At 39.8% G+C, this 24583-nt stretch overlaps 1 protein-coding gene and 3 long non-coding RNA genes across 5 annotated transcripts; 3 read left to right on the forward strand and 1 right to left on the reverse strand.

Annotated features, from left to right (window-relative positions):
- The first annotated feature begins 2342 nt into the window (after window positions 1-2342).
- On the forward strand, window positions 2343-3652 carry LOC116935870. Its single transcript, XR_006641941.1, has 5 exons — window positions 2343-2490; window positions 2550-2699; window positions 2765-2987; window positions 3057-3162; window positions 3242-3652. It is a non-coding gene; the product is annotated as an uncharacterized LOC116935870 (long non-coding RNA).
- Window positions 3653-6149: 2497 nt separating this feature from the next.
- On the forward strand, window positions 6150-7260 carry LOC123467841. The gene is made up of 5 exons (XM_045167610.1): window positions 6150-6270; window positions 6334-6568; window positions 6626-6813; window positions 6872-6937; window positions 7117-7260. The coding sequence occupies exons 1-5, from the start codon at window positions 6220-6222 to the stop codon at window positions 7258-7260; spliced, it is 684 nt and encodes a 227-aa protein (XP_045023545.1). The 5' UTR covers window positions 6150-6219.
- Window positions 7261-8009: 749 nt separating this feature from the next.
- Window positions 8010-8741, reverse strand: LOC123467839. Its single transcript, XR_006641942.1, has 5 exons — window positions 8586-8741; window positions 8415-8509; window positions 8295-8337; window positions 8155-8234; window positions 8010-8083 (listed from the first exon to the last, which is right to left on the reverse strand). It is a non-coding gene; the product is annotated as an uncharacterized LOC123467839 (long non-coding RNA).
- Window positions 8742-13949: 5208 nt separating this feature from the next.
- On the forward strand, window positions 13950-18411 carry LOC123467840. Of its 2 annotated transcripts, XR_006641943.1 has the most exons (9): window positions 13950-14134; window positions 14279-14356; window positions 14423-14522; window positions 14615-14702; window positions 15497-15722; window positions 15788-15945; window positions 16016-16148; window positions 17868-17989; window positions 18098-18411. It is a non-coding gene; the product is annotated as an uncharacterized LOC123467840 (long non-coding RNA). The 2 variants fall into 2 exon arrangements; XR_006641944.1 differs by lacking the exon at window positions 17868-17989 and having other exon boundaries at window positions 13953-14134; window positions 18098-18409.
- Window positions 18412-24583: the final 6172 nt, after the last annotated feature.

Below are 24583 nucleotides of genomic sequence, written 5' to 3' on the forward strand. Positions count from 1 at the left end.
TATATAACAGTGTATTCACATTGAATACAAGTATATTTGATTCTGTTTACATGTAGAAGTATAAACTCATAATATAACAGTGTATTTACATTGAATACAAGTATATTTAATTCTGTTTACATGTAGAAGTATAAACTCATAATATAACAGTGTATTCACATTGAATACAAGTATATTTGATTCTGTTTACATATAGAAGTGAAAACTCTTGGTATCACAGTGTATTCACATTGAATACAGGTATATTTGATTCTGTTTACATATAGAAGTTAAAACTCATGGTATCACAGTGTATTCACATTGAATACAAGTATATTTGATTCTGTTTACATGTAAAAGTATAAACTCATAATATAACAGTGTATTCACATTGAATACAAGTATATTTTATTCTGTTTACATGTATAAGTATAAACTCATAATATAACAGTGTATTCACATTGAATACTAGTATATTTGATTATGTTTTCATGTAGAAGTATAAACTCATAATATAAAAGTTTATTCACATTGAATACAAGTATATTTGATCCTGTTTACATATAGAAGTAAAATCTCTTGGTATCACAGTGTATTCACATTAAATACAAGTATATTTGATCCTGTTTACATATAGAAGTTAAAAATCATGGTATCACTATGTATTCCATTGAATACAAGTATATTTGATTCTGTTTACTTGTAGAAGTATAAACTCATAATATAACAGTGTATTCACATTGAATACAAGTATGTTTGATTCTGTTTACAGGTAGAAGTATAAACTCATAATATAACAATGTATTCACATTAAATACAAGTATATTTGATCCTGTTTACATATAGAAGCAAAAACTATTTGTATCACAGTATATTCACATTGAATACAAGTATATTAGATTCTGATTACATATAGAAGTTAAAACTCATGGTATCACAGTGTATTCACATTACTTAAAAGTATTTTTGATTCTTACATGTAGAAGTATAAACTCATAATATGATTGGCGGAGATATAGAACCGGTCGAAATAGGCCCCGACGAAATAGGCCCGGCAAATAGGACCGGACGAAATAGGACCCAACGAAATAGGACCACTTTAAAAATATTTTTAAAGCGGTCCTATTTCTCCGTCAAATGGGCCTATTTCTCCCTTTTATTTCTAAGTTCCATAAGGTACTCTGAAATAATTTCAAAACAATTCGACCTATTCTCCATGAGAGAGAAGGCGGAATAATATACGATACTTCCGCCACCGTTTATATTCATTGCCGTAGCTCAAACCCCGATGAGTGAAATTCACACATTGCCGTCTAGTTATTCATATGTTAGTTAACCGGTTTCCGTCTTTATTTTTTCATGAACCTATTCCCCTTTTTTTTTACTATAAAGTTCATTTGTTACAAAAGTCGTTTTCACTTCACAACTATCGTTAATTTGAAAAATGAACAAATTTCCGTGCTTGCTTTGCCATTTTTTTCTTCCGTAGCTCGATCCCCTCTTCAGTGGCTCAGTCTTGAACGCACCTCCCCCCTTTAGCGGATCAGCCTTGAACGCGTCTCCCCTCTCTACCGATGCCAATGCCCATTGCTTGGTTGAAGTAGGAAATGAACATATTTTATGAAATAACTCTTGCGGATTTATTTCAAACATTTTCATAAACAATTTTATGTTTTTTAAAGCAATAAACGAAAATTACTTTTATGTTTTGAGTTTAACGGGGCTGACGCGACACGCTGCTCAAGCCGGCCAGAAGGGTGGTTGAGCGGGGGAGGCTGCACGCACTCATGGGAGAGGGGTGAGTGAAGGGGGGTTTCCCTGGGCCATACCATACGCTCCTATGTTTTCCCGTCTTCATATCAGCAACCGGTGGTGTCGTGGTCAGCAACTCGCGCTGTGATTCCCAAGCGCCGGTGTTCGAATCTCGGCCAAGTCGAAATAGAATTTTATTTACAAAATATTTTTGAAAAATTAATAGCTCAACAGCATAAAGCGGTGTGGAACTACCCTGGCGAAATGGATCGTTTTTTTTTATTGATCAAATATATGTATACAGCACGAAAAGAAAATTTCTATTATAGTTTAATACCAAATGTGGTTTGGAAGATTTCCATCTATCGGTGATAGTGGCGTCACTAGCGTGGTTCAATAGCGTCATGAAGATGGCGTCATCTGCTCATCGTCAACTTCAGCGTTTATTTTACAAATAAAAAATAGAAATCTTATAAAAAAATAAAAATAGCTTCAACATGTGTACATTTTATTATTATATGGCAATCCGTTTTACCAAGAAAAAAAAAATTTTTTTTTGCTCCCTCGTTTTTTTTTCTTTTTTCGACCCACAGCCATCTAGCGCTCGCAGTTGTACTAATTAATGTGTGAAGATAGCCTGAGCAGTGAGCACGTAAAAAATAAAGAGACTAATTAAGCACATGTTCTGCATAGTTTTTTTTCGTTAGTATTAACTTAATTAATTAGTGGTGGAAACTGAACAATTGAAGGCTAAGTATGGTAATTCTTTGAATGATTGTTATTGTATTCATTATGTAATGTTTCTTTCTTTTTTTCAGCTCTAATTCTTCGTCTGCAAGCTCAATTACTGGAGCAAAACAGAAAATTTAGAGGAAACACTTTTCAACCAGTACATGATGTGCTACCGAATTCGTCCCTGACGGAAAGGGAAAATGAGCTGGCAGTGGGATTCAAGAAGTACGAAAAGGGTAAATATAATAAGAAAACTATTCTTGTTCAATGATTTGTTAAGAAATTGTTGTTATATTTTCAGGGAAAAATGGGCTTCCAGTTCTACAACGGAAACAAAAAGGAAAAGAAAATCTTAGTAAGCCTTGCGAGCAGCTTTTCTGTTGCATGATGAAAAAATGGCATAGTAATTATATCTGTCCCATCGAACAAGACTTGGAGGAATTATCCAGAATGTCACTAGGTATTCGTTCAGTAAGCTACTATCGAGACTGGTCCAGTAGAGAAATGTCAGCTGAATTAGAGAAGTATAAGATAATGAGAAAAAAGTTGCTTGTACATTTCATTAAACAATTTTAATTCCCTTTTTATTTTAGAGTCTTCAAAGGACTGGATATCTGTGCAGGCTACTGCTTGTGTGTGAAGAGTGGAAAGTTCCTGAAACATGTTCAAAGTAATGTTCCCGATGGAAAATCTATCAAGGTAACTTAGTTGTAATGAAGTTAACACGAGTGTAATAATACTAAGTAGTCATGGTTATACAATTTCTGATTGTATTTAGGGTCTGTTCCCCAAGATGGTGTATATTATACCAATGCAAATGGATATCGTAGGAGTGTTGGATTGTAATTATAATAAAAACTCGTCAACGTCCTTTTATGTAGACCCAAGCAATATCTCTCAGTCGTTGTAGAAAACGATCTAACACTTTCTCCTTTTTGTTTTTTCCTCGTACGGACAACTGTGAATATTCAAAAGCATTACTAGAGTTGATTCTGAATTTGATTGACAAGGTACACTCGTTCATTACATCTTGTTCGTATTCAAGAAAAACACGAAAGTTCGTATCAGCTCTGAATATTGGATGATTCTCCAGTCTGCTTAAGAAAACTTCATGCATAGCTACTGTTTTTTTTTTATGTGGCCAAAGCCTCCCTAGAAATTAGAAACAAATAAAGATTAGGAAAAGAGACACAAGTTCATTCGGACTGAGGTATTACGCTTCTAGCTTTAGCTTCATCTTATTGAATTTCTTTGCCGTCATCGAACCCTCTCCTTCTCCAAGTTTCTGCAACTTCTCCCTAGAACTATCAAATTCTGGTCTGGGGGGTGGTGGTGGGATCTGTTACAGGATAGAAACTCAAAAAAACAGGATAGTAATTTAAAATCAGTGATGGTAAGTCAGAATAACCTCGATGTTCATCTGATGTCTTTCTCTCTCTTTGATGGTACCATCAGAAGAGTTTTGCCGTTTTCAACACATATTCCCTAGGGAGCCTTTATCTTACATAGCCACTGACAGCTCCCGAAGGAGCGGCACACACACTTCAGAACGGAAACCACCAGAACGTCCTGTGGCTCCTCCTCCATATGATACACTTCCTATATAATGAAAGAACATTTCAGGGAAGGCAATAGTCTCTGTTTCAGTCTTGTGCAAATTAGTACTCACCATGGATCTCTCTTCGGATTCGAAGTGTTCTCACTGTGATTGTGTCGTTTCGAGTCGGAAACAGTTCTGTCGGTGTCTTGTCTGTAAAGTTCCACTTCACCGTGCGTGTTGCGGATTTGTTTTCGATAGAGGTGGCACACGCACCTGGAAAGAATTTTCCACCAACTACCGCTGTGCAAAGTGTGTTTCTATTGATAGTGTACAGATTCGTACAGATGATGTGAGCTATGATCCCCTTGTAAGTACAAAATTAATTTGTTATTAATACTGAGTAATCATTTCGATAACTTTTCTCTCAACCTGCTCTTTTAACTAGGCGAATGCTAGTTTGTCAGATGCTGATAGTACACGGTCTGCAAGTGAGGGTCAAGAAGTCCTTGAAGCAGTGGCAAGTGTTGCAGGTGGTTCTCGTGATGGAAACGACGTTGAGGCGGTTACTGCAAGAGCTTCTGTTCGCCCGAAAAGAACCGTGAAGCGTCCGGAGATTCTAGATCCTCCCCATGTATCCAGACGACGTCCTGTTTGTTCTTCTGCTGCTGATATTCAGAAAACACCATCTCCTCCGCGTCAGAGAATCCCATCTCCGCCTCGTCAAAGAACACCATCTCCTCCGCTTCAGAGAAGACCATCTCCTTCTTGCCATAGAGAATCTCCAAGGGCACAGTCTTCTCCTATTGTTTCTTTATTAATGTCTCCTGTTCTTTTAATTCTTTCGCGGCTTAGATCTCCCACTGCTACTCCGCCTGTTGCTCCACCACGACGAAGACGACTCGTTCAACCAGACAACTCTCCTGTCGAACCAGAATATCCACTACACGTAAGTGTTATTTTACTCATAATACCAGATTTAATGAACTTATTTCTAGTTTTTCACTTACCGTTCTTATCCTTAACCGTTATAGGATTCTGATGTCTTCGAACCATCTGTTTCAAGGCGAAATCGCGACAGTGATGGTGTAAGAGCTCAGCCACCTGTGGAACCAATTGAATCAACATTGGAAGTAAGAAATTTTTGATGAAAAATTATAACGGTATTTCTGCATTAATTAGTTTTCTTCTGTCAGCAATCTTCATTTAAAGAACCGAAGGAGCCAGTGTACAAAATTCACATTAACGGATCTAACAAAGGAAAAAACAAGTTAACAAATGGATTAGGTAACCAATTATAACAAAAGTGATGATTTCTGATAACTTAATTTTGATTCTGCCTAGGTTATTGCTACACTAAAAAACGTGTTAACGGTAAATCCTTCACTTGGCGTTGCTCAACCCGACGGCCTCAAGACCCCTGCAAAGCGATAATAACTCAAAAAATTCGGTCGGGAAGAAATTACCTTGTTGACTACAGCCAAGAAGACTTCCAGGAAAAGTTACACAATCAAGACAGTGGAGTCCATCATATTCATCCGCCAGACCATGGGAACCACGAGCGAGTAAGCCTGTAAATTTTAGCCAATCAATGAACTGATAATTAATTCAATTTCTGTCTTCTTTGAAAGATTCCGATTTTTAAGAACGCCAAAAAGGAAGCCTTACTAGAGAAGTTTAAGCCCCCCAAAAGGATTATTTTTGACGAATTGAAGAAGAACAAGGAGTTGGCAGGGAGAGATATGCCGGATGTAGAAAATGCGACTAGGCGGTTAAAGTAATGCTTTTTCCTATCATTGCAATCATTAATATAGTGAATTATAACATTTTTACCGAGATTTTTACTCATTGCAGATATTTGAGATCCAAATCTATGCCTCCTAATCCTAGGAAAGACGAGCCATTTTTTGAGATCAACGTAGAGTTCTTCACTCCAGACTTTTTTCAATGAGAGGTCTTCGCTGGGCATGGCACAAATAAAGCTCGCCATCTTCTGTTTTTCACACAAGTAATGAAGAGACAGTTGGAGGACTGCAAGACGTGGTTCCTAGATGCGACATTCCACTTTATCAGGGATCCCATAAAACAGGTATTTTAAAAATTCATCTTTTAAAGTGAATCATCTAAAAATTTTTTTTCTAACCTAGTTACTCTCCATCAACGGAATAATAAAGAACGAGAAAGGAGATTTAAAGCAAGTGCCGCTTCTTTTCTGTTGCATGTCTCGAAGAAGAGCTATTGACTATATAGCGGTGTTCCAAAAACTAAAGGTACAATCAATTCATTTCAATTGATTTCTCAACGCATTAACTTATTTTGTTTACCTTATTCAGGAAATCATGCCCCTTCCCAGAGTTGAACGGATTGTGACAGATTTTGAACGCGCAGTTTTTGTCGCAGTCCGAAAACTGTTTCCTTCTTGCTTCCACTTGGGATGTAATTTCCATTGGTGCCAGGCAATAATGAAGAAAATCCGCGATTTTAACCTGTCGACCGAGTACAACAAAAAAGGACCCAATCCTGTTCGCGACTTCGTTTTTCGTCTGCTTTGTCTCGCCTATCTTCCAGGTTACATTTTTCCAATGAATTTTAAAAAATTAAATTTTAAAGTTCTGTTTTGTATAGCCGATAAAATACCTTCGGTGTTTGACTCCTTACGAACATCGGTGCCACCAATACTGGAGACATTAATGGACTATATGGAGCGAAACTGGATTCGAGGCCGTTTTTGGACTCCTGTTCATTGGTCCTGTTTCAATCTCCTTCTGAAAACAAATAACGATTGTGAAGGGCTTCACAATGACTGGAACAAGGTATTTTCAGTAAACTAATTAATTAAGTTAGTGTTACTCATTATTTATCTCCTACCAGTTGGCGGGTGGCCCAAATCTCCCGTTTTACAAGATGACGTTGGTGCTGGAGCAGCTGTGTCAAGACGTAAAGCTATCACAGAAGCTTCTCTCTCATTAGAAGATCAAGGCCCATAGGAAGAAGGAGACACAGTTAAAGAACTCCATCCTTTTTGCTTTGTGGACACGGTACCAGGATAATGAGGTAATAACTGAAATGATTCAAATAATTGTTAAATAACCATATCAATCTATTATTATTATTAGTTATCAACCATGGAACTACTGGAGGAAATAGTATTAGAACTGAAAACCTCATTCCCAACTGTAGTCACTGACCATCCTTTGAACCTTAACGACGAAAACATAGATAATTACGACATGTCCTTCGAGAGCGATGACGAATTGTGAACCAAGTGTTTAAATGATTTTTAAATGTATAAACCTATTTCTTGTGATATTTAAAAATGTCTTTGCACTATTATATTGTACTATTACACAGAAAATCTTACTTGATAGATTCAATCATGAAATTTATTAATTTCGGAAGCATCGACGAATAGTGCAGGTGATGGTACAGCAAGCCTTTTGCATTCACAGAGAGGACTAGTTGGTCTTCATCATAGACATCAAGACGAAATGGCTTGACAAGCAGAACAGCTTTGCCAGTGCCGCCAAATGAAAGGGATATTGAATCACTAGATTCCTCCAGGATTTTCAAACTATGAAACGACGAAAACATAGATAATTACGACATGTCCTTCGAGAGCGATGACGAATTGTGAACCAAGTGTTTAAATGATTTTTAAATGTATAAACCTATTTCTTGTGATATTTAAAAATGTCTTTGCACTATTATATTGTACTATTACACAGAAAATCTTACTTGATAGATTCAATCATGAAATTTATTAATTTCGGAAGCATCGACGAATAGTGCAGGTGATGGTACAGCAAGCCTTTTGCATTCACAGAGAGGACTAGTTGGTCTTCATCATAGACATCAAGACGAAATGGCTTGACAAGCAGAACAGCTTTGCCAGTGCCGCCAAATGAAAGGGATATTGAATCACTAGATTCCTCCAGGATTTTCAAACTATGAAATTAAGAAAGACAAAATGTAAATAAACAGACCATAATGTTTTTAATCGGAAGAGTGCCTTGAATGCTGTGGACTTCCAGAAAGGGATTCCTGTGCCCTATAACGTAACTTGATAGGATTCATTTCATCAAGCTGAAAATGAAGAGTCTGATCACATGTTTTAAAATTATCACAGGGGAGTGAAGAAGAAAATGGCCACTTACATCGAACTATTGAAGATTTATGATGCCTGCGAAGCAACCAAACTCTGCACAAAATCCAGCTCCACGAGCACCAACAACAACTATGGAATAAATACTTGAATAAAGGAATTGCTTTAAGCAACTGTTATGTAATTAGATACCTGCATCATGTGATGAATAACTGGCTGGATAATCATGGTGAATCTGATTACAGGAAAACAGAAAAGAGACAGGGTTAAACTAGTCTGTATTAAATATAAATAACAGTGTTAAAAACTAACCTTGCTGACTTAAGAATCTTTTAAGCGTCCATCGTAAGTGGAAGAGAATGATACAAATCCAATCAGAGCTGGTCTGGCATTAAGCTACAAATAAACTTTAGATCTTCAATTATAAAACTGCTAAAGATTTTTGTGGACAGCATTTCTGGTATAAATGTAATGAAGTTTTACCGATGCAAAATCCCAAAGAGTGAAATAATATCCAAGTTGTGTGTTATTAAGATGACGGATGACCACGCTATTGATGACTCGTCTGCTAAACGAGTGTGCATTTTCAATAATTAAAAATGGATTATATTCAATTCAAAATGGATAGATGTTAGAACACATTAAATAATTTTTTTTAAATTTTAAATAATAAAAAATTTGTGTTTTAAAGTTATTTGATAATTTTCATGTTGAAAATTAAACGCTGGTTAGTGATTAACACATGATGCCATCTTCATGACGCTATGGAACCACGACATTTTTACCGATAGATGGAAATCTTAGACAACTGGACTTTGGTATTCAAAACTATATAGTAATTTTCGCTTCGTGCTTTAAAAAAATTAAATAATTTACAAAAATGTTTTAAACGACAAGCGTCGTGTAAAGCCCAACCGGTGATTTATTTAAGGCAACATGTAGCCGCTTGGTATTGCAGGGCTTGATGCTGTTGTGCTATTTATTTTTCAAAATAATTTTTCTGAAATTTCTACTTTCACTTATCCGAGAATCGAACACCGGTTCTTCCGAATGGCAGCCCGGTTTGCTGACCAATAGACCACCCATTGACATGGAAGCGAAAAATAAAACATGGGTGCGTATGGTATGGCCCAGGTAAACCCCCCTGCACCGACCCCTCTCCTACGGGTGCGGGCAGTCCCACCGCTCGACCACCCTTCTGGCCGGTTTGCCGGCTTGGGCAGCGCGTCAGCCCCGTAAAACTCAAAAGTAATTTTCGTTTCGTGCTTTAAAAACATTAAATTATTGATGAAAATGTTTTAAATATATTCGAAAGAGTTATTTCATCAAATATGTTTCATTTCCTACTTCACCCGAGCACTGGCATTGGCATCGGTAGAGAGGGGAGACGCGTTCAGGGCTGATCCGCTAAAGGGGGGAGATGCGTTCAAGGCTGAGCCACTGAAGAGGGGATCGAACTACGGAAGAAAAAAATGGCAAAGCAAGCACGGAAATTTGTTCATTTTTCAAATTAACGATAGTTACGAAGTGAAAACGACTTTTGTAACAAATGAACTTTATAGTAAAAAAAAAGGGGAATAGGTTCATGAAAAAATAAAGACGGAAATCGGTTAACTAACATATGAATAACTAGACGACAATGTGTGAATTTCACTCATCGTGGTTTGAGCTACGGCAATGAATATAAACGGTGGCGGAAATATCGTATATTATTCCGCCTTCTCCCTCATGGAGAATTTAGGTCGGAATTAGAATTGTTTTTGTATTTTATTATTTTTTTTTTGATATTTTCAGCGTATCCTCTATGGAACTTAGAAATAAAAGGGAGAAATAGGCCCATTTGACGGAGAAATAGGACCGCTTTAAAAATATTTTTAAATGGCCTATTTCGTAGGGTCCTATTTCGTCCGGTCATATTTGCCGGGCCTATTTCGTCGGGGCCTATTTCCACCGGTCCTAAATCTCCGGCTTCCTATAATATAACAGTGTATTCACATTAAATACAAGTATATTTGATTCTGTTTACATGTAGAAGTATAAAATCATAATATAACAGTGTATTCACATTGAATACAAGTATATTTGATCCTGTTTACACATAGAAGTAAAAACTCATGGTATCACAGTGTATTCACATTGAATACAAGTATATTTGATCCTGTTTACATATAGAAGTTAAAACTCATGGTATCACAGTGTATTCACATTGAATACAAGGATATTTGATTCAATTTACATGTAGAAGTATAAACTCTCATAATATAACAGTGTATTCAAGTTGAATACAAGTATATTTGATCCTGTTTATATATAGAAGTTAAAACTCATGGTATCACAGTGTATTCACATTGAATACAAGTATATTTGATTCTGTTTACATGTAGAAGTATAAACTCATAATATAACAGTGTATTCACATTGAATACAAGTATATTTGATTCTGTTCACATGTAGAAGTGTAAACTCATAATATAACAGTGTATTCACATTGAATACAAGTATATTTGATCCTTTTTGCACATAGAAGTAAAAACTCATAGTTTCACAGTGTATTCACATTGAATACAAGGATATTTGGTTCTGTTTACATGTAGAAGTATAAACTCTTATAATATAACAGTTTATTTCCGTTGAATACAAGTATATTTGATCCTGTTTACATATAGAAGTTAAAACTCATGGTATCACAGTGTATTCACATTGAATACAAGTATATTTGATCCTGTTTACATATAGAAGTTAAAAATCATGGTATCACAGTGTATTCACATTAAATACAAGTATATTTGATTCTGTTTACATGTAGAAGTATAAACTCATAATATAACAGTGTATTCACATTGAATACAAGTATATTTGATCCTGTTTACATATAGAAGTTAAAAATCATGGTATCACTGTGTATTCATATTGAATACAAGTATATTTGATTCTGTTTACATGTAGAAGTAAAAACTCATGGTATCACAGTGTATTCACATTGAATACAAGGATATTTGATTCTGTTTACATGTAGAAGTATAAACTCTCATAATATAACAGTGTATTCACGTGGAATACAAGTATATTTGATCCTGTTTACATATAGAAGGAAAAACTCATGGAATCAAACTGAATTCGATTGAATACAAGTATATTTGATTCTGTTTACATGTAGAAGTATAAACTCATAATATAACAGTGTATTCACATTGAATACAAATATATTTGATTCTGTTTACATGTAGAAGTAAAAACTCATGGTATTACAGTGTATTCACATTAAATACAAGGATATTTGATTCTGTTGACATGCAGAAAAATAAACTCTCATAATATAACAGTGTATTCACATTGAATACAAGTATATTTGATTCTGTTTACATATAGAAGTTAAAACTCATGGTATCACAGTGTATTCACATTGAATACAAGTATATTTGATTCTGTTTACATGTACAAGTATAAACTCATAATATAACAGTGTATTCACATTGAATACAAGTATATTTGATCCTGTTTACATATAGAAGTTAAAAATCATAGTATCGCTGTGTATTCATATTGAATACAAGTATATTTGATTCTGTTTACATGTAGAAGTATAAACTCATAATATAACAGTGTATTCACATTGAATACAAGTAAATTTAATTCTGTTTACATGTAGAAGTATAAACTCATAGTATAACAGTGTATTCACATTGAATACAAGTATATTTGATTCTGTTTACATGTAGAAGTATAAACTCATAATATAACAGTGTATTCACATTGAATACAAGTATATTTGATCCTGTTTACACATAGAAGTAAAAACTCATGCTATCACAGTGTATTTACATTAAACACAAGGATATTTGATTCTGTTTACATGTAGAAGTATAAACTCTCATAATATGACAGTGTATTTACGTTGAATACAAGTATATTTGATCCTGTTTACATGTAGAAGTTAAAACTCATGGTATGACAGAGTATTCACATTGATTACAAGTATATTTGATCCTGTTTACATATAGAAGTTAAAAATCATGGTATCACTGTGTAGTCACATTAAATACAAGTATATTTGATTCTGTTTACATGTAGAAGTATAAACTCATAATATAACAGTGCATTCACATTGAATACAAGTATATTTGATCCTGTTTACATATAGAAGTTAAAAATCATGGTATCACTGTGTATTCACATTAAATACAAGTATATTTGATTCTGTTTACATGTAGAAGTATAAACTCATAATATAACAGTGTATTCACATTGAATACAAGTATATTTAATTCTGTTAACATGTAGAAGTATAAAATCATAATATAACAGTGTTTTCACATTAAATACAAGTATGTTTGATCCTGTTTACATATAGAAATTAAAACTCATTGTATCACAGTGTATTCACATTAAATTCAAGTATATTTGATTCTGTTTACATGTAGAAGTATAAACTCATAATATAACAGTGTATTCACATTGAATACAAGTATATTTGATTCTGTATACATGTAGAAGTGTAAACTCATAATATAACAGTGTATTCACATTGAATTCAAGTATATTTGATTTTGTTTACATGTAGAAGTATAAACTCATAATATAACAGTTTATTCAAATTAAATACAAGTATATTTATTCTGTTTACATGTAGAAGTATACTCATAATATAACAGTGTATTCACATTGAATACAAGTATATTTGATCCTGCTTACATATAGAAGTAAAAACCGTGGTATCACAGTGTATTCACATTAAATACAAGTATATTTGATCCTGTTTACATATAGAAGTTAAAACTCATGCTCTCACAGTGTATTTACATTAAACACAAGGATATTTGATTCTGTTTACATGTAGAAGTATAAATTCATAATATAACAGTGTATTCCCATTGAATACAAGTATATTTGATTCTGTTTATATGTAGAAGTATAAATTCATAATATAACAGTGTATTCACATTAAATACAAGTATATTTGATCCTGTTTACATATAGAAGTAAAAACTTATGGTATCACAGTGGATTCACATTGAATACACGTATATTTGATCCTGTTTACATATAGAAGTAAAAACTTATGGTATCACAGTGGATTCACATTGAATACACGTATAAGTGAAAACTCATTGAATACACGTAGAAGTGAAAACTCATGGTATCACAGTGTATTCACATTGAATACAAGTATATTTGATTCTGTTTACCTATAGAAGTAAAAACTCATGGTATCACAGTGTATCCATATTGAATACAAGTATATTTGATCCTGTTTACATAAAGAAGTAAAAACTCATGGTATCACAGTGTATTCACATTTGAATACAAGTATATTTGATTCTGTTTCCATGTAGAAGTATAAACACATAATATAACAGTGTATTCACATTGAATAAAAGTATACTTGATCCTGTTTTCTCATAGAAGTAATAACTCATGGTATCACAGTGTATTCACATTGAAAAAAAGTATATTTGATCCTGTTTACATATAGGTTTTAAAACTCTTGGTTTTGAGTTTGATAAGTTAGGTGCCGCTGGCCATGGCTTGTTGCCACTGGTTACAGCTTACGGGTCGTCTGCCGTCCCTTACACACCTTTGCTTCTTTTTATTTATTTTTTTTTTTGTTTCAGATTGCAATTACATTAATAGCAGGAAAAAAGGGGGGGGACGTATACATAGCACACAAAAAAACACACGTTAATTTATTTAAATTCTTTCAATTAGTTTAGTAGATATGAGGAAAGAGATGAGGTGGGCTGCAATTTGGTTTTGTGTGTGTTTAGGGATTGAGCTATTGAGTCCTAGTAGTGTCGGTAGTCCTGGGGGGATGTTGAGGGTGGAGAGATTGCGTTCCGTTTCGGACCTCGCTTCAGTGTAGTGCTGGCAGTGGAGGAGTACGTGTGTGGCGTCCTCTCGTTCCGGGCATCCGTTCGGGCAATCTGCGAGTGTTTCCGGTTCCAATCTGCTGATGAAGTGATTTAGTTTGTTGTGGCCGCTGCGTAGTCGGAACAAGGCTGATTGGATAGTTCTTTTCTTATTGGTGTGCCATGGTAAGTATCCAAAACATTCTCTGCTTGTCACTGCCATGTTTGTTGATTGAGTTTTTAGTTTCTGGAACGTGATGTTTTTGTGGTTAGCTTTAGCTGTTGCTATGTTTTGCCTAACATCAATTTTGTTTGTTATTGTTTTTGTAGTGGCATTGCGTCGGTCCTTCCGGATGTTTGTCGCCAGTTGGTCTGCGATTTCGTTTCCAACGATTCCGGCGTGTGAGGGTATCCATGTTAATGTTATTCTGGTCCCTGAAGCATTTAAGTTGAAAATCTGTTTGATTATTTCAGGTATTGCTGGGCTTGACTCCCATTTGAAGTTGGATATTGCTTGAATGGAAGATTTTGAATCAGTGAAGATGGTGGCTGAGTCCATCTCGTACTTGTTGAGGTGGTATAGGGCTTGTCTGATTGCATACAGCTCTGCGTTGAAACTATTTGTGGAATTTTTCAGTAACCATGCTTCGTTCTCTTTCTTCTTAGGTATGTGGAATGCACAGCTGGCAGTTTTGTTGTCTCGCACACTGATCCATCAGTGTATACTTCAAGGTGGTTGGTGTTTGGATTACGAGTGAGTGAGTTGAATAGTTGGTTTGTTTGGTTTGATTCTGTGGCTTGTTTCTTTGTGAGGGGGAAGTAGTTCGTTGGGATTGAGAAGTGTTTCCATGGTGGGAGGGGTTCCACTTCAGGTGTCTGCGAGGAAGGTCTTTTGAAAAAATTTTTGCCAGTTAGGTCCAGTTTCCTTAAGTGGGTGATTGCTGCTGGGGTGCTGTTGGTTTTCCACGTTGTTTGTCTTCTAGTTAGTTCTTGGATGGTGCCATATGCCGGGTTCCACGGCTTTTCGTTTAGTCTGAGGAAGTAGTTGTATGCAAGTTGGTCCCATCTATCCTTCACTGGGTATATGCCAGTCTCGATGTTCAGTAGTGCTTTGGGGGTAGATTTAAAGCAGCCGATGATTGTGCGGAGGATTTGGTTTTGAGCTTGCTCCAGCTTTTCCAGTCTTGTCTTTGGGATGGTTGTGAGGATGGTAGAACCGTAGTCGTATGCGCTCCTAATCATGGCTTTGAATATGCGGATGAGTAGGGGAATTTTCAGTGTGTTTTTTCCGTAGGTCATCATACGAATCAGGTTGGCTCTTCTGAGTATTTTGTTCGTGGTTGCTTGGATCTGTGGTTCCCATGATAGTTTGTGGTCCATGATGATGCCAAGGAATTTGTACTGCAATACTTCGCTGATCACGGCTCCATTGAGTTTGAACTGTTGTGGGGGGTCTTTGTTTCGTTTTCTGGTGAATGTCAGCGATGCACATTTACTAACCGAGAATTTGAAGTTCCCTTTTGTGGCCCATTCTTCTATTTTGTTTAGTTGCAATTGGAGTGGGATCGTTGTGGCTGCTTTGGTTTTCGCCGTGGAATATATTGCGATGTCATCGGCGAAAAGGGAAGTTTCGCATCCTTCTTCTGGGATTGGGAAGTCCGCAAGCATTACGTTGAATAGGAGGGGGCTGAGCACACTTCCTTGAGGGACTCCTTTGGAAATTTTTCTTTCTTCGGATAGGTTGTTGTTTACTCTTGTCCTTATGCCTCTTCCGGTAAGGAAATTTTGTAACCATTTGAGAGTTCGGCCTTTAACGTTTGCTTTTGTGAGTTTGAATAGGAGTCCTTCTATCCATGTGTTGTCGTACGCCTTCGAGATGTCCAGGAATATTGCTGTGGTTGGGTGGCTGCTGTTGAAGCCGGATTTGATGGCTGATTCTATTCGGATTAGATTGTCGGTGGTGGTACATCCTCTTCGGAATCCGGTTTGGACTTTCGGTAGTATATTCAGCTGGTCTAGGTGCCACTTGAGTCGATTATTGATCATTTTTTCCATTACTTTCCCCAGGCATGATGTCAATGAGACTGGTCTGTACGATTCCGCTTCTCCGGGTGGATTGCCTGGTTTGAGGATGGGTGTGACGATGGCACATTTCCAATCTTTTGGGATGTATCCTTCCCTGAACATCAAGTTGATTGTTGTGAGTAGACTCTTACGATTTCCACCGTTTAAGTTTTTCAGCATTCTGTTGTGGATTCTGTCAAGGCCCATCGCTTTGTCTGGTAGTTGGGAGAGGCTCCTTGTCAATTCTTGAATGGTGAAGTTAGAGTTGAGGGGTTCGGCATCCGGGTTCTTGATTTGTTTTTCAATTTCCTTTACTTGCTCTGGCCTTGTTGGTGGGATGTCATCGTCGATAGGGGAGAACTGCTCCAAGAAAATGTTGGCTTTCTCCACTGGGTCTCTTGTTTGTTCACCTTTCTGGTTGTTGAGGGGGGCATTGATGGTTTCTCTCCGTCCGTTCATCATTGTTTTTGCGAATTTCCAAAACTTTGATGTGTTTTTTCCGTCTAGTAAGTCGATGTGTCTTTCCCACGAGCTATTTTTTGATTCTAGGATTGTCCTCTTCTTAATTGCTTCCATTTTGTTGAGGTGTGTTTTGTCGGTTTGGAGTAGGGTAGAGCGCCACACCTGGTACGCTTTCCTTGCTTGTTTGGCTGCTGCTTTGCATTCTTTGGTCCACCACGGCTTTTGGGACTCACGTGGGTGTGTTTTTCTATTGGGGGCGAAGAATATGTTGTTGGCGTTCATCATTGCCGCGTAGAGGGTGTTGTAGCTGGTCTCGGCGTTTTGGTTTTTTTGGGTTGCTTTTAGTTGGGTCTCGATTTCTTCGTTCCATTCCTGCCAGGATTCTTTAAATTTCCAGGTTGGGTTGTGTGGGGCGTTTGGTGTAGAGTTGATGCTTAGGTCGATGATTACGGGCAGATGGTCACTTCCCCAGTACGGTCCGGTTACTGCAGTTGATAGATGGGCCAGGTTTGGTGTGCACAATGTGAGGTCTATTGTTGCACTTCGGTTGTCGTTCTGGGAGGGTCTTGTCCCGAGATTCTTTGGGGGTTATTAGGATGAGCTTGTCGTCGTCTTGAAGGAATTGCTTGAGGTTTCTTCCGGAGGTGTTAGTGTGGTAGCCATCTTCCCATAAGTCTGCGTGGGCGTTTAAGTCGCCTCCTACTATGGCACTATTTCCGGGTTTTTTTAACAGTTTTTCTAGTTCTTCGTATGCACACCGATTTCCATTTGGGCAATACGCCGAGATCAATTCGATTTCTTCGTTGTCTTTTAGCTTGATAATGGCTCCGACTGCTTCTAGGTTTTCGTTGGATGGGACATCTAGTGTGGTAGATTGAAAATTTTTTTTATTAGTATCGCTACTCCTCTTCCTTGGCTACCGCGATTTTTTGTAAACGAGTTGTATGCTGAGAATTTAACTTTGTATTCATCTTTCCAATGGGTTTCACTAAGGAGGACAATATGGGGGTTGTGAATTCGTAAGTGATTCTTGAATTCTTCCAGTCTGGATCTGTAGAGTCCTCTTGCGTTCCATTGGATGATTTTGATTGGTGGGGTCATTGTCTGGTTGTTTTTTTGGTGCTTCAGTTTCGCTTCTCCTTTGTGGTTGTGTTGGTTGGGTTCCGCTTCCCTGATTTCTGGTTTTCGTACTAGGTGATATGTCTGCTGTCTTTCTTTTGTCTTTTTCTTTTTGTCGGGCGAGCCTATCTTGTCTGTCTTGTTCGAACATGGCACACATCATTGTCAATCGGTTGTCCAGGCTGGAGAATCCGGTTGCCATTTGGGCCTCTAGTTCCATTATCGGTTCCAGTTGTGTCTTGATCGTGGTGATTTCTTGTTCAACTTTTCCTAGTCTCGTATCGATGTCGCTCGGGATGCCTTGGCTTGTTGCTGCTCGTCGGAGTTCTTCAATTTGGGCTTTGAGGTCATCGATTTCTTGTCTGGTCGGAGCGTCTTCATTGGTGTGGTGTCTCGGTATTTGCTGTTGTGCTGTTGGTTTGGGTGAACTACTGTGGAGTTTACCGGCTTCGGTCACCGACATATTGTTCACGTATGCAAATTTTATTATTTCTTGTCTTCTAGCGAAGATGGGGCATGCTGCTGTTCCTGCTTCGTGGTCGTTTCCTTCGCACGTCGGGCACTTTGGTGGGCTGGTGCACTGTTGGTCTTCTTCATGGGCACAGGCACAGGTTCTACACACTTGAACAACGGGGCTTGATTCTTCCGGATGTCCGAATACCCAACACTTTCGGCACAGGTACGGTCTTGGGATGAATTTTTTCACTAAGAACACTTCGTGGGCGATGATGACTTCGCGCGGGAGGTGTGTTGTGTCGAAGTAGAGAGTGACCATTGTAGAGCTGGTCGTAGTGTTGTTGGGTCCTCGTTTGGCGAATCTTTTCACTTTTTTACCCCTTGGTTTGCTAGGAGGCTGAGGAGTTCTTCTTCTGTGTTGTTTGGTGGCACGTTGTAGATGACGCCTCTCACCTCTTGTTCCGATTTGCATAGTGAACATGAGATTTGGAATTGTTTCACTGCTTTCTGTTGGAGAAGTAGGTTCTTTTGCTTGTTGGTTGTCGGGTAGATGTAGAGTTCACCTCTTTGTGTCCACTTTGTTCCGGGCCTCACTTGGCCGATTATGTCGATGATTCCGGCGATGAGGCTTTTCTTTTCGGTGAGGTTCATTAGTCTGAACGAGCATGGTTCACTTACTAGTTGAATGATTATCGGGGCACCGCTGGCTGGGCTGCTGAATCGGTCTGATAATCTGGGGTTCACTCTAATGGTGTGGTTGTCGGTTCCTTTTCTTTTTAGTTGCGTAGTATTTTCTGTTGGGTCTTCGATGTTCATGGATTCACGAGTTGAGAATTCGTAATCGGGATCTTCACCGTTGACTTCCATGTTTGCGCGGGGAGGGGGAAGGGGTTTACCCCTTGTTTTGTCACTTTGCGCGCTATTGAGAGTGAATATGATGCTGTATGAAGTAAAAACTCATGGTATCACAGTGTATTCACATTAAATACAAGTATATTTGATCCTGTTTACATATAGAAGTAAAAACTCATGGTATCACAGTGTATTCACATTGAATACAAGTATATTTGATTTTGTTTACATGTAGAAGTAAAAACTCATGGTATCACAGTGTATTCACATTGAATTCAAGTATATTTGATTCTGTTTACATGTAGAAGTATAAACCCTAATATAACAGTGTTTTCACATTGAATACAAGTGTATTTGATTCTGTTTACATGTAGAAGTATTAACTCATAATATAACAGTCTATTCACATTGAATACAAGTATATTTGATCCTGTTTACGTATAGAAGTAAAAATTCATGGTTTCAACATTGTATTCATATTGAATACAAATATTTTTTATTCTGTTTACATGTAGAAGTATAAACTCATAATATAACAGTGTATTTACATTGAATACAAGTATATTTGATCCTATTTACATATAGAAGTAAAAACTCATGGTATCACAGTGTATTCACATTGAATACAAGTATATTTGATCCTGTTTACATATAGAAGTAAAAACTCATGGTATAACAGTGCATTCACATTGAATACAAGTATATTTCATTCTGTTTACATGTAGAAGTATAAACTCATAATAAAACAGTGTATTCACATTGAATACAAGTATATTTGATTCTGTTTCCATGTAGAAGTATAAACACATAATATTGTCGCGGTAATTTGAGGCCCCATGGACTAGTTGTCACGTCCGGCGCTTCTGTATCGGCTATTGACCGCAACTCTACCCGAGATGTCCGGCAGTCTTGTCAGCAGATATATCTCCCGGTAGCTGCTGTCTACGTTAGTGCATAAATACTTGTGTGTGTCCCTTGCTGTTCCCCTCCAGTCTAGTTGTAACTGTTTGTTAGTACTGTGTGTGTGAGCGCATCGACAGTGAATACAATCTTAATCGCTACTTGAGTCTCAACGTTATTCCTCCGTGCTACATGTTGAGATGCAGAACTTGTGGTAAGTCTTTGTGCTGTTTCATTCTATTGTGCTCTAGTTGTGCGGAGGCGGGGGCTGTTAGGGGCTTCCGAGAGTCGTCGACCCAACCGGCCTACGTGCCTTAAACTGTTGGGGTACGAAGCCACAGCACCGGCCGTGTGACGGGCGATTAGGTGCGATAGCGCGGGGACGGCCATAAGAATTTCTGGGGAGGTAGGTGTGACCTAGTGGTGATTAAGGGGGCGTAGAGGCGGACAGTGGTGCGCTGCAAGGCGGTAGATCACCACCAGTAACGATTGAAAAAATCGGGAGTTGGGACGACGAGGGGTTCGTCGGGAAGCGGCAGGTTGTCGTGGGCGACGATCTAGGGATCGTGGGTAGACGGTGTGTCATCCTTCAGGTAACGACGGTCGATCGTTGGTGGGGGAGTAGGAGTTTCGTGCAGAAGGCGGTAGATGAGTGGGGGTGCTGGAAGAGGCAGGGGAAGACAGCGCCCTCGAGACGAATTTGGGCGATTTACGCCAAGGAGTGATCAGGCAATCGTAGGCAGTGCCAGCGGAACCCTCAGTCGTTTGGACGACGTTGTAGGGGAGCCGGGAGGATTATCCGAGAGAGAAGACCGATCAGGGTTTATAGCAAGGGAAATTAATTTGGGACAACACCAGGCTAGTATTAGCGAGGAAGAAACTGTAGCGTGGGCTGACGGCGAGGACAGCTCCAATTCGGAAAGCAGTGAAGGTGGGTTAGAGTGGGATTTTGAGGCTTTTCGGCGCAGATCCTCGGTGGTAAGCGCTCGATTGCTACGCAGCAGGGCCGCCAGAAATTCTGTTGTAGCTGGGGTAGTCGCACCCCTTAATCTCGTAGGGATGGCGGCCCAGATTAAATTCCAGACTCTCCCCACATTCACCGGGCGGGATGGGGAAGACGTAGTAAGTTGGATCCATCGCTACGAGAAGGTGGGGAGATACAACCGGTGGGGGAAAACGAGCTCAGGGACCACATCGAGCTGTCGTTAGAAGGGGCTGCGGGTAAATGGTATGCATGCATGGAGGCATCAGGCAACCTTCCCGCTGCGTGGTCAGACGCACAAGGGCCCCCGGTGGTGGCAGGAGTAAAATCAGCGCTGTTGACACAGTTTACGCCCGTAAACTATGTGCAACATAACGAGGTTAAACTGCGCGGGAGGAAGCAGGGAATTGAAGAATCGACCCTAGAATACTACTACGATGTGCTCGATCTATGCCGTAGGGTAGATCCGCCTATGGCTGAGACCACGAAGCTAGCACATCTCTGGCAGGGTTTGCGTCCTAGTGTCCTAGAAAAACTATGGAGTTTAAAGCCCACCAACTGCAATGAGTTTCTCCAAGAAGTAAAACGCTTCCAGGAGATGACCGATCGAGGGAAGCAAGACGAGTGGGCGATGGGAGTGATGGGAAGGGAGGAAAGAACCCAGCATAGACCAGCGGGGCAGCAAGATGCGTCCGTAGCTACGAGGTTTGAGAAAATCGAAAAGATGTTTGAAGACTTAATGCAGAAAAGAGATAATTTGAACCAAGGGAGAAACATTAATAGAGGGAGAGATCCAAAGGCCACGCCTAATTGGACACCCGATGGTAAGCCCATTTGTTTTAGGTGCAGGCAGCCGGGGCACCTAAAACAAAATTGCCAGATTCCCATGGAAAATCGGCAAGGAAACGGGAATGGGGGGAACCATCGTGCTACGGGAGATACTCAAAAGACTAACCCCACGTTCCTCGGCCTCCTAAGGGAAGAGAGCGGATTAAGTTTTCCGTTACTTCGCATTGACGTAACGAAACTTGTCGTCCAGGATGTTATGTGTAATGGGAGAAAGATACCCGCTGTCATTGACACGGGGGCAGCCGTGTCCGTTTGTTCACCCGGGAAACCACGTTATTACGCCTTGAGATAAAACCCTGGCTAGCGAACAGGCTCGTGTCAATTAACGGCCAGGAAATACGTCCCGGAGGAGCGGTAGAGTTGGAAATATCGGATGGCGAGTCAAAAGTAGTCGGCAGGGTTCCGGTGTTAGAAATGGGGGGAATTGACCTCTTGCTCGGTAAAGACTTCCTGGAGAGATTTGGAACGAGAATGAAAATAGGGGCTCTGCCTGAATTCATCATTGGGGACATTCCAATGGGGATGATGGCAGAAAAAGAGATTGAAACACCCGAGTTGGTGTCCCGAGTAGGGCGCATGATTCCCGCACGTTCATCGGTGGTGGTCGAAATAGAGTTGACAGCAGGAATCCCGGGGAAGAACGGGGCAATTAATGAGCCCTCGACTAGCGTACTGGAGCGGAAGGGCGTCTCAACGGGGCGATTGTTAGTAGCGGATTGCGAGACGTTCAATCAAGTGCTGGTAACCAATTTCTCAGACCGCAATCAGTGGGTACCGAGAAACATGGTCCTGGGGACGCTAGAAGAGATCACCTTAGCTGAAGAGGGTACGGATAGCGAGGGGGAGGTGGTGGCGTTGGCCGAACCGGGAGCACCCAAATGGTCACGAGAAGTGTTCGGAAAATATGTCTCGAAGGAAATTGAGGTGGAAAGTCACGACAAGATTGTTGGGGTACTTCAAGATTTTGAGGACTGTTTCGCCGGGGAAAATGACAGACTCGGGGTGTGCAACGTAGCGGAGCATGCGATCGAGACAGGGGACTGTCGTCCCATCCGACAAAGCCCTTACTCGAGCGCATGGAAAGAACGGGAGCTAATGCAGACGCTTGTTCAAGAGATGGAAGACGCTGGAGTAATAGAGAAGTGCAATGGACCCTGGAGTTCACCAGTGGTACTTGTGCGGAAGAAGGACGGGGCCTGGCGGTTCTGTGTGGATTACAGAAAGTTAAACGTGGTGACACTGAAAGATGTGTACCCCTTGCCCAGAATTGAAGAAACCCTAGCCAGATTGGAGGGTTTGGCTTTTTTTTCAATCATGGATCTGCAATCGGGTTATTGGCAGGTCCCCATAAAGGAGAGTGATCGCCCTAAGTCAGCTTTTATAACAGCGGATGGTCTTTATCAGTTTAAGGTGATGGCTTTTGGGTTGTGTGCGGCGCCTGGTACGTTCCAGAGAATGATGGACCTGGTTCTCAGTGGGTTGAGATGGTCTGAGATGGTCCGCGTGTCTAGTGTATTTGGACGACATTATTGTTTATTCCCAAACGATGGAAGAACATGTGAAGAGACTCCGAAGTGTATTTGAGTGTCTTAAGTTCGCGAATCTAAAGGTGAAGCTGAAGAAATGCTTATTTGCACAAACCAGACTGCAAGCTCTAGGTCACGTCGTGGATAAGGATGGAATCGCCCCGGATCCTGAAAAGATTTGTGCGGTTCGAGAATTCCCTAGACCGCCGGCCAACGCGACTAATGCCCAGAAAATTAAACATGTGAGGAGCTTTATCGGGCTATGTTCTTACTACCGGCGATTTATCAGCAATTTTGCAAAAATTTCAAAGCCGTTACACGACCTCACGAAACAGGGAAAAACCTTTTGTTGGGGAGAAGAACAAGAAGGAAGCTTTAATGCTCTGAAGGAGCGTTTGATTGAGGCGACACAAATAGCATATCCCGATTATGGGAAGCCGTTTGACATTCATCCCGATGCCTGTGAATACGGGATAGGCGCGGCGCTAGTACAGAAAACGGGAGATGGAGAGAGACCGGTAGCCTTCGCAAGTCGTTTGCTATCAGCTACTGAACGTAACTACTCAATAACCGAGAAGGAGTGCCTTGCGCTTGTCTGGGCAATGAAAAAATTTCACTGCTACATTTGGGGGATGACGGTGAGAGTTGTGACGGACCACCATGCTCTGTGCTGGTTAACTACGAAGAAGGATCTGGCTGGAAGACTAGCCCGTTGGGCACTGCTGGTACAGGGTTATGAACCCCAGGTGTTGTACAAAAGTGGGAAATTACACGAGGATGCAGACGCGTTGTCGCGGTACCCAGTAGGCCCCGCAGAAGAAGAAGAGGAGAGCGATTCCCTGCTACCTGTGCTGCTAGTCACGCTCAACGGGGACTTGGAGGGAATTCGCGTGGGACAAGAATCTGTCCCACAATGGAAAAAAGCATTAATGGTACTAGAACAACGGCCTGACGCCCCATTTAAAAATTTTGTATTGCAACAAGAATTGCTTTATGTGCGTACAATTGGGCAACAGGGGAGCAGGCTTCGATTATGTGTCCCACCGAACTACAGACAGGTTGTCTTGAAAGCGTGCCACGATGACATTACCGCTGGGAACCTCGGGGTGCGTCGGACAGCAGATCGGATCAAAGCGCGCTACTACTGGACAAAATTAGAGAAACATGTGTTGGGATACGTGCAGGCCTGTGTGCTGTGTCAGGCAAGAAAATCACCTCCCATGAAACCACAGGGCTACATGGAAGTAATAAGAGTAGAACGACCCTTTGAGAAGGTGGGAATTGATGTTTTAGGACCAGTTCCGGTGACGGGTGGGGGCAATCGGAACATCATTGTAGCGGTAGATTATCTCTCTAAATGGGCCGAGACGCGGGCCCTACCCACCGCTACGGCTAAAGATGCAGCAGAATTTTTTGTTAAAGACG

Source organism: Daphnia magna, unplaced genomic scaffold (assembly GCF_020631705.1).
Source record: "Daphnia magna isolate NIES unplaced genomic scaffold, ASM2063170v1.1 Dm_contigs243, whole genome shotgun sequence".
Taxonomy (NCBI): Eukaryota; Metazoa; Arthropoda; class Branchiopoda; order Diplostraca; family Daphniidae; genus Daphnia; species Daphnia magna.

What these genes read in the sequence shown, in the direction of transcription:
- LOC123467841 (XM_045167610.1), top strand. Translation starts at nt 6,220, where the DNA reads ATGTCTCGAAGAAGAGCTATTGACTATATAGCGGTGTTCCAAAAACTA. An exon ending in TTGTCTCGCCTATCTTCCAG is followed by an intron (nt 6,569 to 6,625) that starts GTTACATTTTTC and finishes TGTTTTGTATAG; the next exon opens with CCGATAAAATACCTTCGGTG. An exon ending in TTCACAATGACTGGAACAAG is followed by an intron (nt 6,814 to 6,871) that starts GTATTTTCAGTA and finishes ATCTCCTACCAG; the next exon opens with TTGGCGGGTGGCCCAAATCT.